This window comes from Lactuca virosa, chromosome 5 (genome assembly GCF_052849685.1).
Source record: "Lactuca virosa cultivar CGN04683 chromosome 5, Lactuca_virosa_CGN04683_v6, whole genome shotgun sequence".
NCBI lineage: Eukaryota > Viridiplantae > Streptophyta > Magnoliopsida > Asterales > Asteraceae > Lactuca > Lactuca virosa.
In genome coordinates, this window is record NC_136430.1 from 361,509,023 (window position 1) to 361,522,306 (window position 13,284).

Consider the following 13,284-nt stretch of genomic DNA (forward strand, 5'->3'; position numbering starts at 1 on the left):
TTATTTCTTATCAAATATTGTTCTTGCATTTTAAAATTTTGGAACATATTGGCTGTAACGACCTAAAAATCAAGGGTAAAAATTTCATTTTTAATATAGTCAAAACATAGATATCATTTATTCCAAACATCCAACACATCGTTAATTAAAACATTTATCAGAGTTCATTCCAAAATCATTCAATGCGGAAAACATGGGTGTGTGCACTGCGATCAATCTGGGACCTTCCTTTCCAAACCGATGATAAATGAAACAATAAACAAAATTGTAAGCACGAAGCTTAGTGAGTTCCCCAGAGCATACCCCCCACAATCCACATAATCCACATCAGCTATAGCAGCTACATAAACCATATCAATCACATATCCATATCAATCACATAACCATGCATATAAACATATATGGATGTCGTTGGCTCCCCCCAGGGTCTTACTCTAGGATGTCATGGGCTCCCCACATGGTCTTACACCTAAGTGCCATGGGCTCCCCCATGGTCTTCAATAGGAAAACCATGGGCTCTCCACATGGTCATACATCCAAGTGCCATGGGCTCCCCCCATGGTCTTTAATAGGAAATCCATGGGCTCTCCACATGGTCTTACATTTGGGTGCCATGGGCTCCCCCATGGTCTTCCATGCAAGTATCACAAAGACAACTAGCATACCACATATCACATAGTCAATAGCATACCACATAATCACTAGCATACCACATATACATGCATACCAGACATATCAGTAGTGAATCTACAATAAACACTGCAACGAACTGAATCGGCCGGCCTTGGTGCCTTAGACCCATTGGTATGTTGAGGAGACTCACCTGGCACTGCTGAAGTCCCGCGGATAAAACTCTAACTGCTGGTTGACAGTTTCCCGAACTGTCAATCATCAAAACGACACCCAATTAATAATTGGGTTCCAATACATAACCATAAGTCTACACTTGGGGTAAATGGGCCATTTTACCCCTAACCTAGCTTGGTTCACAACCAAGGCCCAAAGTCACACTCTGAAGGCCCAAAAGCCCAATAATCAACCAAGGCCCAACGTATGGCCCACTTATGGCCCAATTTTCCAAATTGGGCCCAAGCCTTTCCAATGGGTCTTACCCTAAAGCCTAATAATTTCCTTAGTCCATAAATATGTTCCCAATTGGCCCACAAAGGCCCACATTAGCTTAGTCTAATAAATGGCCCAATAAGAACCCAAAACCCAATTAGGGTTTTTCACATAAAATGACGATTAGGGTTAAGTGTTCCTACTTAACCCATTAAGGACTTAATCCATTAAGGACTTAATCCATTAAGGACTTAGTCAATTAAGTCCATTACTCCACTAGACCAACTTAATCGGGCATAGTTCAAAGTTCCAAACCAATGGTCCTACGCGGGTCCCGACAAATCCAAAATATATATTCCCAAAATTAGGGTTTCTAAACCCTAATTAGAGTTTTCAACCAAATCAAAACCCAATTAATCTAATAGTTTAATTTTTACATTAGTTAAAGTCTAATCTAGTCGGGTACCACCCACTACCACCTCGGGCAGTGGTGGTTGGCGGTGGTTCACGGCGGCAGCCACCACCTCACGGTGGTGGTGGTCATGTTCTTGGGCCAACACAACACCAAAAGCACTCCAAACATCAATCTAAACGCACCCGAAAGTCTACAGCCACCCGAGATGGTGGCTAGCAGTAACGGAACGACGACAACAGGTGGCGGAACGGCGGCAGTAGGTGGCGGTGACGAGTTCTCTTCGTTTTTTCCTGGCCAAGCAAAGATCTATATAACATTAACCCAAGAAATAAGTTCATAAACACCCAACCACCCTCCCCATGGTGGTTGGTGGCAGCAAAAGGTGGTAGAATACGGCAGTGGGTGGCAGCCACCACCTCACGGTAGTGGTGGCGGGCCTTCCTTGGTTTCCAGTCGAGCAAACCCACGCACACCCTCACACATACAAACTAAACACGTGAACACCTCCAACTCAGCCACCTTGGGTAGCAGACGACGACCAGAAGCGACCTAAGGCCACCGGCGGCCACAGTCGGCGTTCACGATGCCGGTTCACAGAAAAACGAAGAAAAAGGATAGAGGGGTGGCGATTGTCCTTACCGAGAGCCTTCCGTCGTGCACGGTCCATATCCCGACGTTCACAGCTTCCTCCTTCGTCTCGGCGGTCTCTCCAGGTGTTTACGATGACTCCGACGGTTCTCGATGGTTCATCTAACTGCCACGACGTCTCCGGCAGCAGAGCTAGGGTGGTGGTGTTCCACAGCGAGGTGGCATGCGGCGGTCTTGGAGCTTCTCATGGTGGCGGCTGAAAATGCTACACATGGTGATGGCGGCTAGTGGTATAGCGACGTAGGGTTAGGGTTCGTGCAAGGGAAACGAGGGGGAAGGGATACGGGAGTTAATCCTGTGTCTCATTTCAAACATGTGTGCCATTTGCCAACTTCAGTCCCTCCTCCCAAGATCTTTTTCAATTTAGGCCTGGAATTTACCCCTTTAGCCCCTGTCTCCAAAAGTCCTTTCATAATAGGTCCCGAAATTACCAATCAGCCCCCTAAGCCTTCAAATCCTTTCAATTTAAGTCCATTAATTACCAAACACACCCTGACTTCTGAAATCCTTTTCAAATTAAATCCAATACTTACGCTTTTAACCCCCAAAATCCAAAATTATATCATTTGGTTCCCCCGAAACCAACACCCCGCTAAATATTATTGATTTTGGCTACCATTATATAAAATAATAACAAAGATTACATCTCGGGGCTTTTGAGTTTACTATTTATTTAATTGATTTTAAACGGAATGTTACATTGGCTTTTCGTTTTCTATATAGAGCATGCAAACTAAAAAATAAGTGTTCATGAGTAGCAACTTGCTATCGACAAAAGGCACTAGACATGTTTATCACGCTCCTCTGTGACTGTGATAGTACAAGTATATGGTTTGATTTTTTTTTTTTTTTTTTTGATGAGGTATGAAAATAGAAAGTATGTAAAGGTTATATATTGGTTTCCAAAACAGGATATAACTTATTTTATAATTTGTTATGCTTGCAGAAGACTAGCCAAACGTAGCCAAAGGTTGTATGTTGGTATGAAATCTAAAACTTTAAGGCTTCCAAAACAAGTATTTTCTCACCCATTAGTGCTTAAAAGGAAAACAATGTTGATTTTCTAAGGAAGATGTTTGATTTTTTTAATGCCCTTCGTCCTTTTGTTGTGAATTTATGACATTTAGAAGCAGTTAATATGTTATGTTCCAATTCATTGGCTTGTATGTGCCTAAGTTGCACTCATGGTAACACTTATTGAATTTAACAAAATTAATCAAATTATCGTAATTATTAGTTGTTTTATAATGTATATAGTATATTATCCTTGTTCTTTACAATAGGAATATTCCTTTTAGTAAAAATAAAGTTTGTAATCCATCATCTTGCAATTCTTCTCATGCAAAAACATCTCCATAAATAACATCTTTGCAAAGAAATGATTTTAGAGTAAATTACAATTTTTGGTCTCCGAGATTAGCACCTTTTCCAGTTTTGGTCTCAAAAGTACTCTGTTTGCCGTTTTGGCCCTTATATTGTGATTTAATAATGATTTTGGTTCTTAAATTTATTAGAAAAAAGGCAAAAAAAAATGTATTATTAGGATATAAGTCACTAATGCATGACTTGTATGAGCAAACCATATCACTACTGCACATGTAAAATCAAAGGTACAACACATTTATGCATGAAATCAGAGGTGGTCCAATGTGGCATGCAATCTCCTCTCATTTTTTCTAAAAAATCGATATTTTTGCCTAAAAATTAACAAACCTATCATAAAGGTATGAAACATAATATTTTGTTTTTTTAAAATTGAAAGTGTTAAAACGAGAGTTCCATTTAATATTTGTGTTTCAAATGATATCTATGTTTCAAATGACATCTATTTTATGAATGTACTATAAGTTTTTTATTCTAAACAAAAAGGTAAAACAATCAATCAATCAAATCATCCTCACCAACTTCAGTAAATCACTCTTCATCATCTGGATTCTCTTCTTCATCACCCTGGTTTTCTTCTCCATCCTTCTTTTTCTGTTTCTTGACAATGGCGGCAATAGGTTCCTTATGCTGAGCCTGCAAGTATGAATTTACATTAAAATCCAGCAGAATACATATCTAAATGATAGCTAGTTTTCACCAATCACCTCTAGCTTGGGAACATTCAGAGGTTGACGTAAGGTTTTAGACAGTTGCTCAAGCCTTTGGCGACTTTCTAAGGAGGCATCCACACGATTCTTCTCATTTTTCTCCTCCACCTCTTCTTCTTCCACTTGTTTCTCTTCTTCTTCCACTTATTTCTCTTTCTGTGACATAGGTGTTGAAATTAGATCTGTAAATTACAAAATCAATCAGAATCTACTTACCTTCTCTGCTTTCGGTGGAAAAATCTTCCTCGAGAAGCCATCTATGAAGATCTCCAGTGGATTCTGACATAACAATCAAACAAAATTTAGACTCTGTTTAAATACACAAAATTAGCGGAAGTTCGGTACCTTGTTCTGGTCCTTGTTCTGGTCCTTCTTCCAGGATTTACTCATTTCATGAAGCATCTTCTGCAGAGGATTTGCTTCTTCTTCATCCTGTTAACATAATTCAAAATGAGAACTCAATATCAAATATAATAAGTTATAAGGTATAGCGAAGTTGTTTCTACATCTATTCTTCTTCTGTAAATCTCCTCAGGGCTCTCCTTCTTCATTGTTTGACATTAACATGAAAATACAATCAGTAAAGTTCAAATGGAGAGATAATTTTCAAGTTGGATCGTTACCTTAGACAAGTCATCGTCCTTTGGTTTCTGAGATCCTTTACTCAGTTGATTCCAGATTTTCATCACAACATTTGATTTGTCCTCATTTTTCTAAATATAACATGATAACTCGAATCAGAATAATGAATATAAGATTCACAGCAACAAAATCGATGTTAAATAAAAGTATGAAGATGATTTGAATAATGATTTGAGTTTTGTACCCTAAACATCTCCTTCTCTGTGGATTTCTGCTGCATTTTCTTCTGCTGATTGGATTCACCGTCCACAGCAACTTCAGCTTGTTTCTGTTCATCGACGGTTTCATCGGCCTTGTTATTGGCGTCGGTAATTTTCATTGTTCTCTGGATCTGATGGCGGTTATCTGACCTTTCAATGGCGGTTTCTGGGAAATTAGTTTCAAATATAGGGGGAAGGGGAGGGTAGGGAGGGAAAAGTTGTAAATCGCGTTTAAACGCCGTCGTTAAACGGTGTTGCTAGTTACGTGAAGAAAAAAAAAGTTTTTTTAAAGAAAAAACCCTCATTTTTTATAAAAACCAAACCCTTCTCAAATCTATCTAATGTTTCGTTTTTTATTATTTTTGTTGTAATTTGGCTTATAATTATTAATATTTTTTATTAAATCACTTATTTAAAGTATTTAAATTCAACTTATCATTTAATTTACTTTAAATTTATTTTTTTATTTAGATTGCATTTCCTATTAAATTAGATATTTTTCCGATTTTTTCATTTTTATTTTTGATTCAGACACGATTCCGATTCCAATATACCAAGAACCCTCTGTTGCAGTTTCGGTTCTAAAAAATTAGGATGAGTATATGCTCATGTCAATGCTTAACAAATCTTTTATTTTTCTAATTTAAAAATCTTTTGTTTTTTTAGGGCTTATTCAAATATATATTTATTTTTGTTTTTTTATTTGTTTTTTCTTTTGACTTTTTGTTTGTTAATTATTATTAATTTTTAATTTTTTTATGTTTTGTTTATTTATATTAGTTAGTCATAACTTTTTAACGTCTTTTTCGTTTATCTGAAACCAGTTTTTAAAAAATCGGATCATCCAAATCCGTAACTTTCTTTTTACAATTTAGGCTATTTAATTTGAAAACGGTTATAGATTCATCCGAAATGTGAAAAATCATAAGTTATGTAATTCGAAAATTGTTAAAAATTTGAAAAAACATAAGTTATTAAATCCAATAATCGTTTATAGTATAATCCAATTTGTGTATTTTTTTTAAACAAAAAGAATTACTTATATCTTTATTTTTATATCAACTAATTGTGAGACCTATGTAGTACATCAGTTAATTTAAAAGAAAAAAAGTTTAAATATAAAAATCAAAATATTTGAGAACTTTGAATTTATAAGAAAATAAGAAAAATAATGAATTATTATTATTGAAATTTTTTTATCTTTTAAATTTAAATAAATAAACAAAAGAAATTAATGAACTTTAATTTGTGAATTTTGAAATTAAAAGGTAAATTCATTAATGAAATTGATATCCATTTATTATTATATTTATTGTAAATATTACATTAAAATATTATATGAAATTTAATAAAATAGAAAAACTCATAAAATGACAGGTAGAAAAAAAATTAATTCAAAATAACCATAAAATGACATTTGGCAAATTAAATAAGAGTGTGACATTTGGCAAAGAAACTTTCATTTATTAGAGTATATGAGTTTTTTTAGCACCACCCGTAAACATATATTGTAAAAGCCAATTCGGTTTTTAATCGAAATCTGATAGCTTAAAAAAACGAGTTGTGTTGTTGTGAGACATGGTGATGATGATGTTGAAGAAGTATCTAAACTATGGATCAAAATATAAAAACTATTCTTTATATATATATATATATATATATATATATATATATATATATATATATATATATATATATATATAGGAAGGATCATTTGAGAACCTATAGTTTCCCGAGAACCCGAGAACTAATTTTAGACCATTAGATTAAAAAAATGGAAGGATGTGATTTCTAATGGCAGCTTTGTAAATAACTGTGAAAAAAAAGAGACCGGGGTGTTATCGGCATTGAAATACATCCAAACTCTTTCTCTCTCTTAAAAACCAATGTCACACTTGTAGATCTTCAACGATCTCTCCCTTTCTCCCTCTACCCTGCCTTCTAATCACGACCAAATTCCGATAGAATTGATGACCCCGATGTTGCTTGCGGTGAGAGATCTCCTTACATCGTCGCCTCACCTCATCGTTTATGTTCTTATACGATGTTTCCTCACCACTTCCATATCTGGACCCATCTCATCTGCTCTCCTGATTCTCTAGATCCTTAATTTATCATTGCCTCCACCCTTCCAGTGCTTGACATCGGTCATGAGTCTGTCACCTTATGGATTCAATATCAAATTTCACTTGATGTGTTGAAGATCGAAAGGAGATGGAGGTGAAAGTTGTTCTAGGGTTCCGACGAGATGTTTTCTCAGAAACAGTTATCTCTGATGTCCCTGTATGCCTGAAATTTGAAATCAAATTTTTTATCAGCTCCTGTGACCTTGTAATCGTCGAGATCAATCATCGGTGTACGGTTAGATTCTAATGTTTCATGTTGCTTTTATATTTTGATCTCGGTTATTCCAACATCTGCTTTAATTTAGTATGTTTTGGTTACCATACGAGGGTGAGGGTGAGAGTGAGATGTGAAGGCTATCTAATTAATCACTTATATCCACCTCAACTCATTTCATAAACAATTCAAATTCTTGTTGATGAATCCAACTGAAGTAACTGATATGGTGGTTATCATCGTTTTCCTCAGGATTTGCTGATGTTGAACTGTTGGTGACGAATTCAATTTGTTTTTTCTGGAATGGCCAGAAGGTGTTTGATGTTTTGTCCATATGTAGTTCTGTTTGATCAAGGTAGGATTAATAGTCATATCTTCTCTCACATGTTTGTTTACCTCCTTGAAATGATCTTACTGAACATATATGTCTGAAGCTCTTACTCTAGGGTGTAATGGTTTTCAAGTTAATAATTATCATATATGTGTTGATATTCTTTATGTTATACTTGCAGTAGAGTAGAGTGTAAGTCCATTAATAAAGCTTGGAGTTGAAATGACGGCTACACCCATGTTGCCACCAAACTTAGGACCTGGAGATGGAAATGCTCCAACAGCTCCGCTTCCACCAGAGACAGACATGACCGGGATATGCTTCAGGGATCAATTATGGTTAAACACATACCCACTTGACCGCAATCTTGTCTTTGATTACTTTGCATTTTCTCCTTTCTATGATTACACATGCAACAATGAACAACTCAGGATGCGCTCAATTCACCCTTTAGACATCTCTCATCTTTCGTAAGTTTTTCTTTCCATTCAGTTTTCAATTCAAGTGTTATCTCTAATCTGTATAGAATGAGATTATGATTTAGTCTTTACATACAGTAGAATGAGAATGACCCAGATCACGCTCAAGGGAACGTGCTCGGGATTATGATCGTCAAAGGTATCTTTTTTTTAATAAAACTTACTTATTAGTGTTTGGTATATATGATGGAATGGAATCACAAAGGAATGGAATGAGGAAGGTAATTAGAAAACATAAAAAAGTTATTTTTGAAACTAAACTTTTAGTCAAATAAAGATACATGACTACATTTATGTATTTCAATTAGTGTAACTAATATTTTTGTTATTTTTGGAAAATAAAAAGAAGAATCTAATTGAAGTTTGAAATTATTTAAAAACATTAAAATATTATTAAAGATTATATAAGTAATTTTATTTTTGTATATATAAGTTGTTTATTATAGTGATTAACATGTAAATAACATGTGATTCACATGTAAATCTCATGTGATTCACATGTAAATCACAAGTGAATCACATATGAATTACATGATTCACATGTAAATCACATGAGATTCACATATAAATCACATGTAAATCACAAGTGAATCACATATGAATTACATGATTCACATGTAAATCACATGTGATTCACATGTAAATCACAAGTGAATCACATATGAATTACATGATTCACATGTAATTCACATATGAATAACATGTAATTCACATGTAAATCACAAGTGAATCACATATGAATTACAAGTGATTCAAATGTAAATCACAAGTGAATCTTAAAAGATATAATCACATGTGAATCTTACATGAAATAATCATAAGTGAATCTTACATGATTTATACATATGTTTTTTGTGAATGTTCTTGCATTAATCAAATTTTTTTTAATTTTCTTGTAGATTTGGAAGAATATTGGAAAAAAATTGAAGAGGTGAAAATGATAAATTAAAGAAAATATAAAAATCTTGACACAAATACGTGAAAACGCTTTGAAATTTTGTAGCATTTTTTATTTTTTATATTTTATTTTGTATGGAATAAAATACTTGTACTATTGTGTTTATAGATTAGTAAGTAAAAATTGGTTTTTTATGATTTATTTACGAGTATTATAGTATAAGAAATATATATACATGCACTTGAAAAAATATGTAGATATGCTCCTAAAACATTGATTTTTGTGGTTAAATAAGCTATATTTTTTTTTTTAAAAATATTCCAGGTTTTTTTTTTAATTTACTATGTTTTAAAATTTTCCTGTTTTTTTAAAAAAATGCAGTTTTAAAAAAAATATATTTTTTTAACTTTTTTTGAAAATTTTATGCTTTCTAAAAAAGAAAAAAAAAATCTGCAATTTAAAAAAAACAAAAATTATTTTTTTATAAAAAAAATCCGAAAATTTGATTTATAATGTTAATTTAAGAGCTTTTTATTAATATTTCCAATAATACAAAAAATTACATGAGATTGGTATGATGACGATCATGCCCTTAATGAGTTAATCTTGATCCAACGCTCCACCTTTAGTTCTCGGGTTCTCGAGAAACTATGAGTTCTCAACGGATCTCAACCCTATATATATATATATATATATATATATATATATATATATATATATATATATATATATATATATATATATATATATATATATATATATATATATATAAATTTTTTGTTCTCTTATGAACAATGTTCCACTCATATTGGTCCATTTTTCTTTTTTTTTTTCTTTTGATTTATTTAATATGGTCGTAACCTAGTGGAACCTTGACCCCTCTCAGCCTTTTTTTCCGCTTGCTTCTCTCTTTTGCCTGTCTCGAGTCCTGTTCCTTCCACCGCTTCATACATTCCTCCAGACCACCGCCTTAATCCAGATCACCAACTTAATCCTCCAAAACTATCAAATGTTTACCAGTCGACAACCGCATCATAGATTCGTATATGTTTCGTGCCCTACCCATCGTCGTAATGCGTCTCGGTTGGAGGAATCGTCTTCTCCATGGTCGGTCGGACGCAACGCACTGCGTCGTCGACTACATAGGGTGTCCGCTTACTCATCGGTAGTGTTAGCCCTCTCTCCGATTCCTGCAATACCATCCGATTTGAAGCTTATGTCCATTTAGGGGTCACCGCATAACAGTTCGATTTTTTGAGAGAGCCGGTTTGCATTTTTCAAATACCATATTTTTGTCTAAAATCAACCAATATCGATTACATGAATAAATCTTATATATATATATATATATATATATATATATATATATATATATATATATATATATATATATATATATATAGAATCTTTAACTTATTTACCAGTTTGAAATTTCAAGTTCGGTTTCTAACTACTGAAACTTCCTTTTTTGCAAAGGTTTGAAATTAATGTTAAAGGAAGCCTCATACTTACTAAAGGTATGTTTTTTCACAAGTTGATTACGTTGTTCAAACTTACACCTAACTTGTTTGATGAAATCCCTCAATGAGGCATAGGGTTTTATTTTGAGAAACAGTAACCTTTCAATGCATTGGTCATCTTTTTTTTTTTGTGATTTGTGACATCCCAATTTTCATGGCAAGAAAAGACCGATTTTGTTTATGCTTTATTCAGAGTACCTCTTTTAATAAAAACGTTGCGAAATTTGTTCCCATAAAAACATGATAAATACGTTATCAAAGCATTTCCGAAGAAATGTATTTTTATCCATTTTAAAACATTTGGGATGTCATCGTCAATACAGAAACATAAGCATAAACAGATCTTACATTCATTTACACTAGTAATCTACATCTCTTTTAAATCCCTCAGTGTAAAGTAGTTTCATATCGACACCTGTGATACAAATAAGCTTGAGTGGGTCAGGTTGGGAAACCTGGTGAGTACATAGGGTTTTCAACCCATAATAATTTAAGTATTATGTTTAAACATCAAACAATCAACTCAATTACCCATCCCCATTATCTTCCTTACTCTTAAGGATCTACCCTAAGAATCATCTATATTGCATTCATTCATTTCGAAGCCCATTGCTTCCAGGGTTTATATGATAGGCACTAAGTCCATAGCTGCCAATGCTTGTTCGTAAAGCACTAATTCCATAGCTGCTAAAGTTCATTCATCGGGTACTAAATCCATAGCTACCAGTGTTCAGCTAATAGGTACTAAATCCATAGCTACCAACGTTTATTTAACAAGTACTAAGTCCATAGCTACCAACGTTTATTTAACAGGTACTAAGTCCATAGATACCAACGTTTATCTAACAGGTACTAAGTCCATAGCTACCAACGTTTATCTAACAGGTACTAAGTCCATAGCTACAAACATTTCTCTAACAGGTACTAAGTCCATAGCTACCAGTGTTTATCTAATAGGCACTAAGTCCATAGCCACCGATGTTATTTATTAGGCACAAAGTCTATAGCTGCCAATGTTTACTCATACCATCTTCATCTCTCATCGTTCATCTACCCTTGTTTTACCCAACATATTCGTAGATATAAAATACATATACAGTTTAAATCATTTAAAACATATATAAAATCGTTCATCCAACATAGAAAGCAAGCATTCAAATAATATGCACACATAGCACGTAATTTATATAAAATACTTCATATCTATGTGTAAGATGAAAGTAACTATGCACTCACTTGTTAAAGTGATGATTCCAAACTCGGATAGCGCTTCGCTTCTTAACAATATAATTTCCTTCGACGAAACCTAGTATTATTACCACTAGATTTTAGTCTAATATTTACCGTGACTAATTATTAGTCCTAGCATTATTATTATTATTATATAAGCGTTTAAACAATATTTTCCAACCACTATGTACAGACAGGGCCAAACATAGAACACCGGAGGGCAGGACCATTTTGGCATATAGCACTTCTGAAATCCAACAACCCTATGCGGCCCTTTAAACAAGATTCACCGTACCGCGAGTAGTTAAAAAGATATTATAACGACACTTATATAAGTCATAATAGTAGCCCAAATATTTATTATAAGTTCATAATAACAATACTAATTTTAAATATAAGTTATATTTAAAATATGGTAAGCATAACTTACTTACAATGGGGTTTTAGTTAGAAGTCGGGCTCTGCAGGGTAGAACTTCGTCGCTGAATCTTTCTAAGAAAGATTCTTGCAGCGCTTCAGCGCTTACCTTACTATACTAAAACTACAGAAATAGAAGTCGAATCACGAGGGACCGAAATGCTCGGGAGATAAGAAGAGAAATACTCTTGAATCAAGAGAATGGTGCAAGAAATATGAGATCCTAGAGGCTCTTATTTATAGTAATTGAATTTTCAAAAATCACCCTCTATATTTACTTAAATGACTAAACACCCCTTTATAATACTATTTAAAATAGATTTAATGATATTTGTACAAAACTAATGTCGAAAGTACTCAACATTAGTCTTATAATGACCGCATCGTCGATACCTTTCTAATGATATATACATATCTATATATATGTAGACGTATATATGATTTACGCTTTATTTTAATACGTAAATGTGCTATTAAAAATTATAACTCGTTCATACGAACTCCATTTTTGACGTTCTTTATATCCACGCGTTGGTATTTACGAGTACTACAACTTTCATTTAGACGTCGTCAGCTAATTCTCATTCTATCTCATATTTACAAAACTGTATCGAATTTATCGCGCTCGAAGAGTAGGGACCAAGTTTCGTCCATATCTTTAACATACGAGCTCTATTCTCGACGTTCTTTATATCCACGCATTGGTATTTATGAGTACTACAACTTTCATTTAGAATCCATCGGCTAATTCTCATTCTATCTCGAATTTACAAATCTATATCGAATTCGCCGCGTTCGAAGAGTATGGACTAAGTTTCGTCCATATCTTTCGCATACGAGCTCCGTTTTCGACTGTCTTTTTATCGTTGAACTCCTATTAACGATATCTTCATTTCTCGTTTAGACTTTTTTGGTTAAAAATCGACCGATCTAAAATTCAAATTTCGGGCTGTGCACTGTTATGCCTAATCTTAGAAAAATCATAACTTCCTCATACGCAGTCAGATTT

General features: G+C 33.8%; 1 protein-coding gene and 1 long non-coding RNA gene across 2 annotated transcripts; both read right to left on the minus strand.

Moving 5' to 3' along the window:
• Nucleotides 1–134: 134 nt before the first annotated feature.
• On the minus strand, nucleotides 135–2,371 carry LOC145117177 (uncharacterized). The gene is made up of 3 exons (XR_013712536.1): nucleotides 2,117–2,371; nucleotides 1,660–1,767; nucleotides 135–881 (listed from the first exon to the last, which is right to left on the minus strand). It is a non-coding gene; the product is annotated as an uncharacterized LOC145117177 (long non-coding RNA).
• A 1,601-nt stretch (nucleotides 2,372–3,972) lies between these two features.
• LOC145113528 (uncharacterized) lies at nucleotides 3,973–8,039 on the minus strand. Its single transcript, XM_079049600.1, has 9 exons — nucleotides 7,907–8,039; nucleotides 7,586–7,742; nucleotides 7,250–7,349; nucleotides 5,045–5,317; nucleotides 4,842–4,931; nucleotides 4,564–4,650; nucleotides 4,435–4,497; nucleotides 4,216–4,374; nucleotides 3,973–4,144 (listed from the first exon to the last, which is right to left on the minus strand). Exons 1-8 carry the CDS (start codon nucleotides 8,037–8,039, stop codon nucleotides 4,363–4,365), a joined length of 915 nt encoding a protein of 304 aa, XP_078905726.1. The 3' UTR covers nucleotides 3,973–4,144; nucleotides 4,216–4,362.
• Between the last annotated feature and the right edge of the window lie 5,245 nt (nucleotides 8,040–13,284).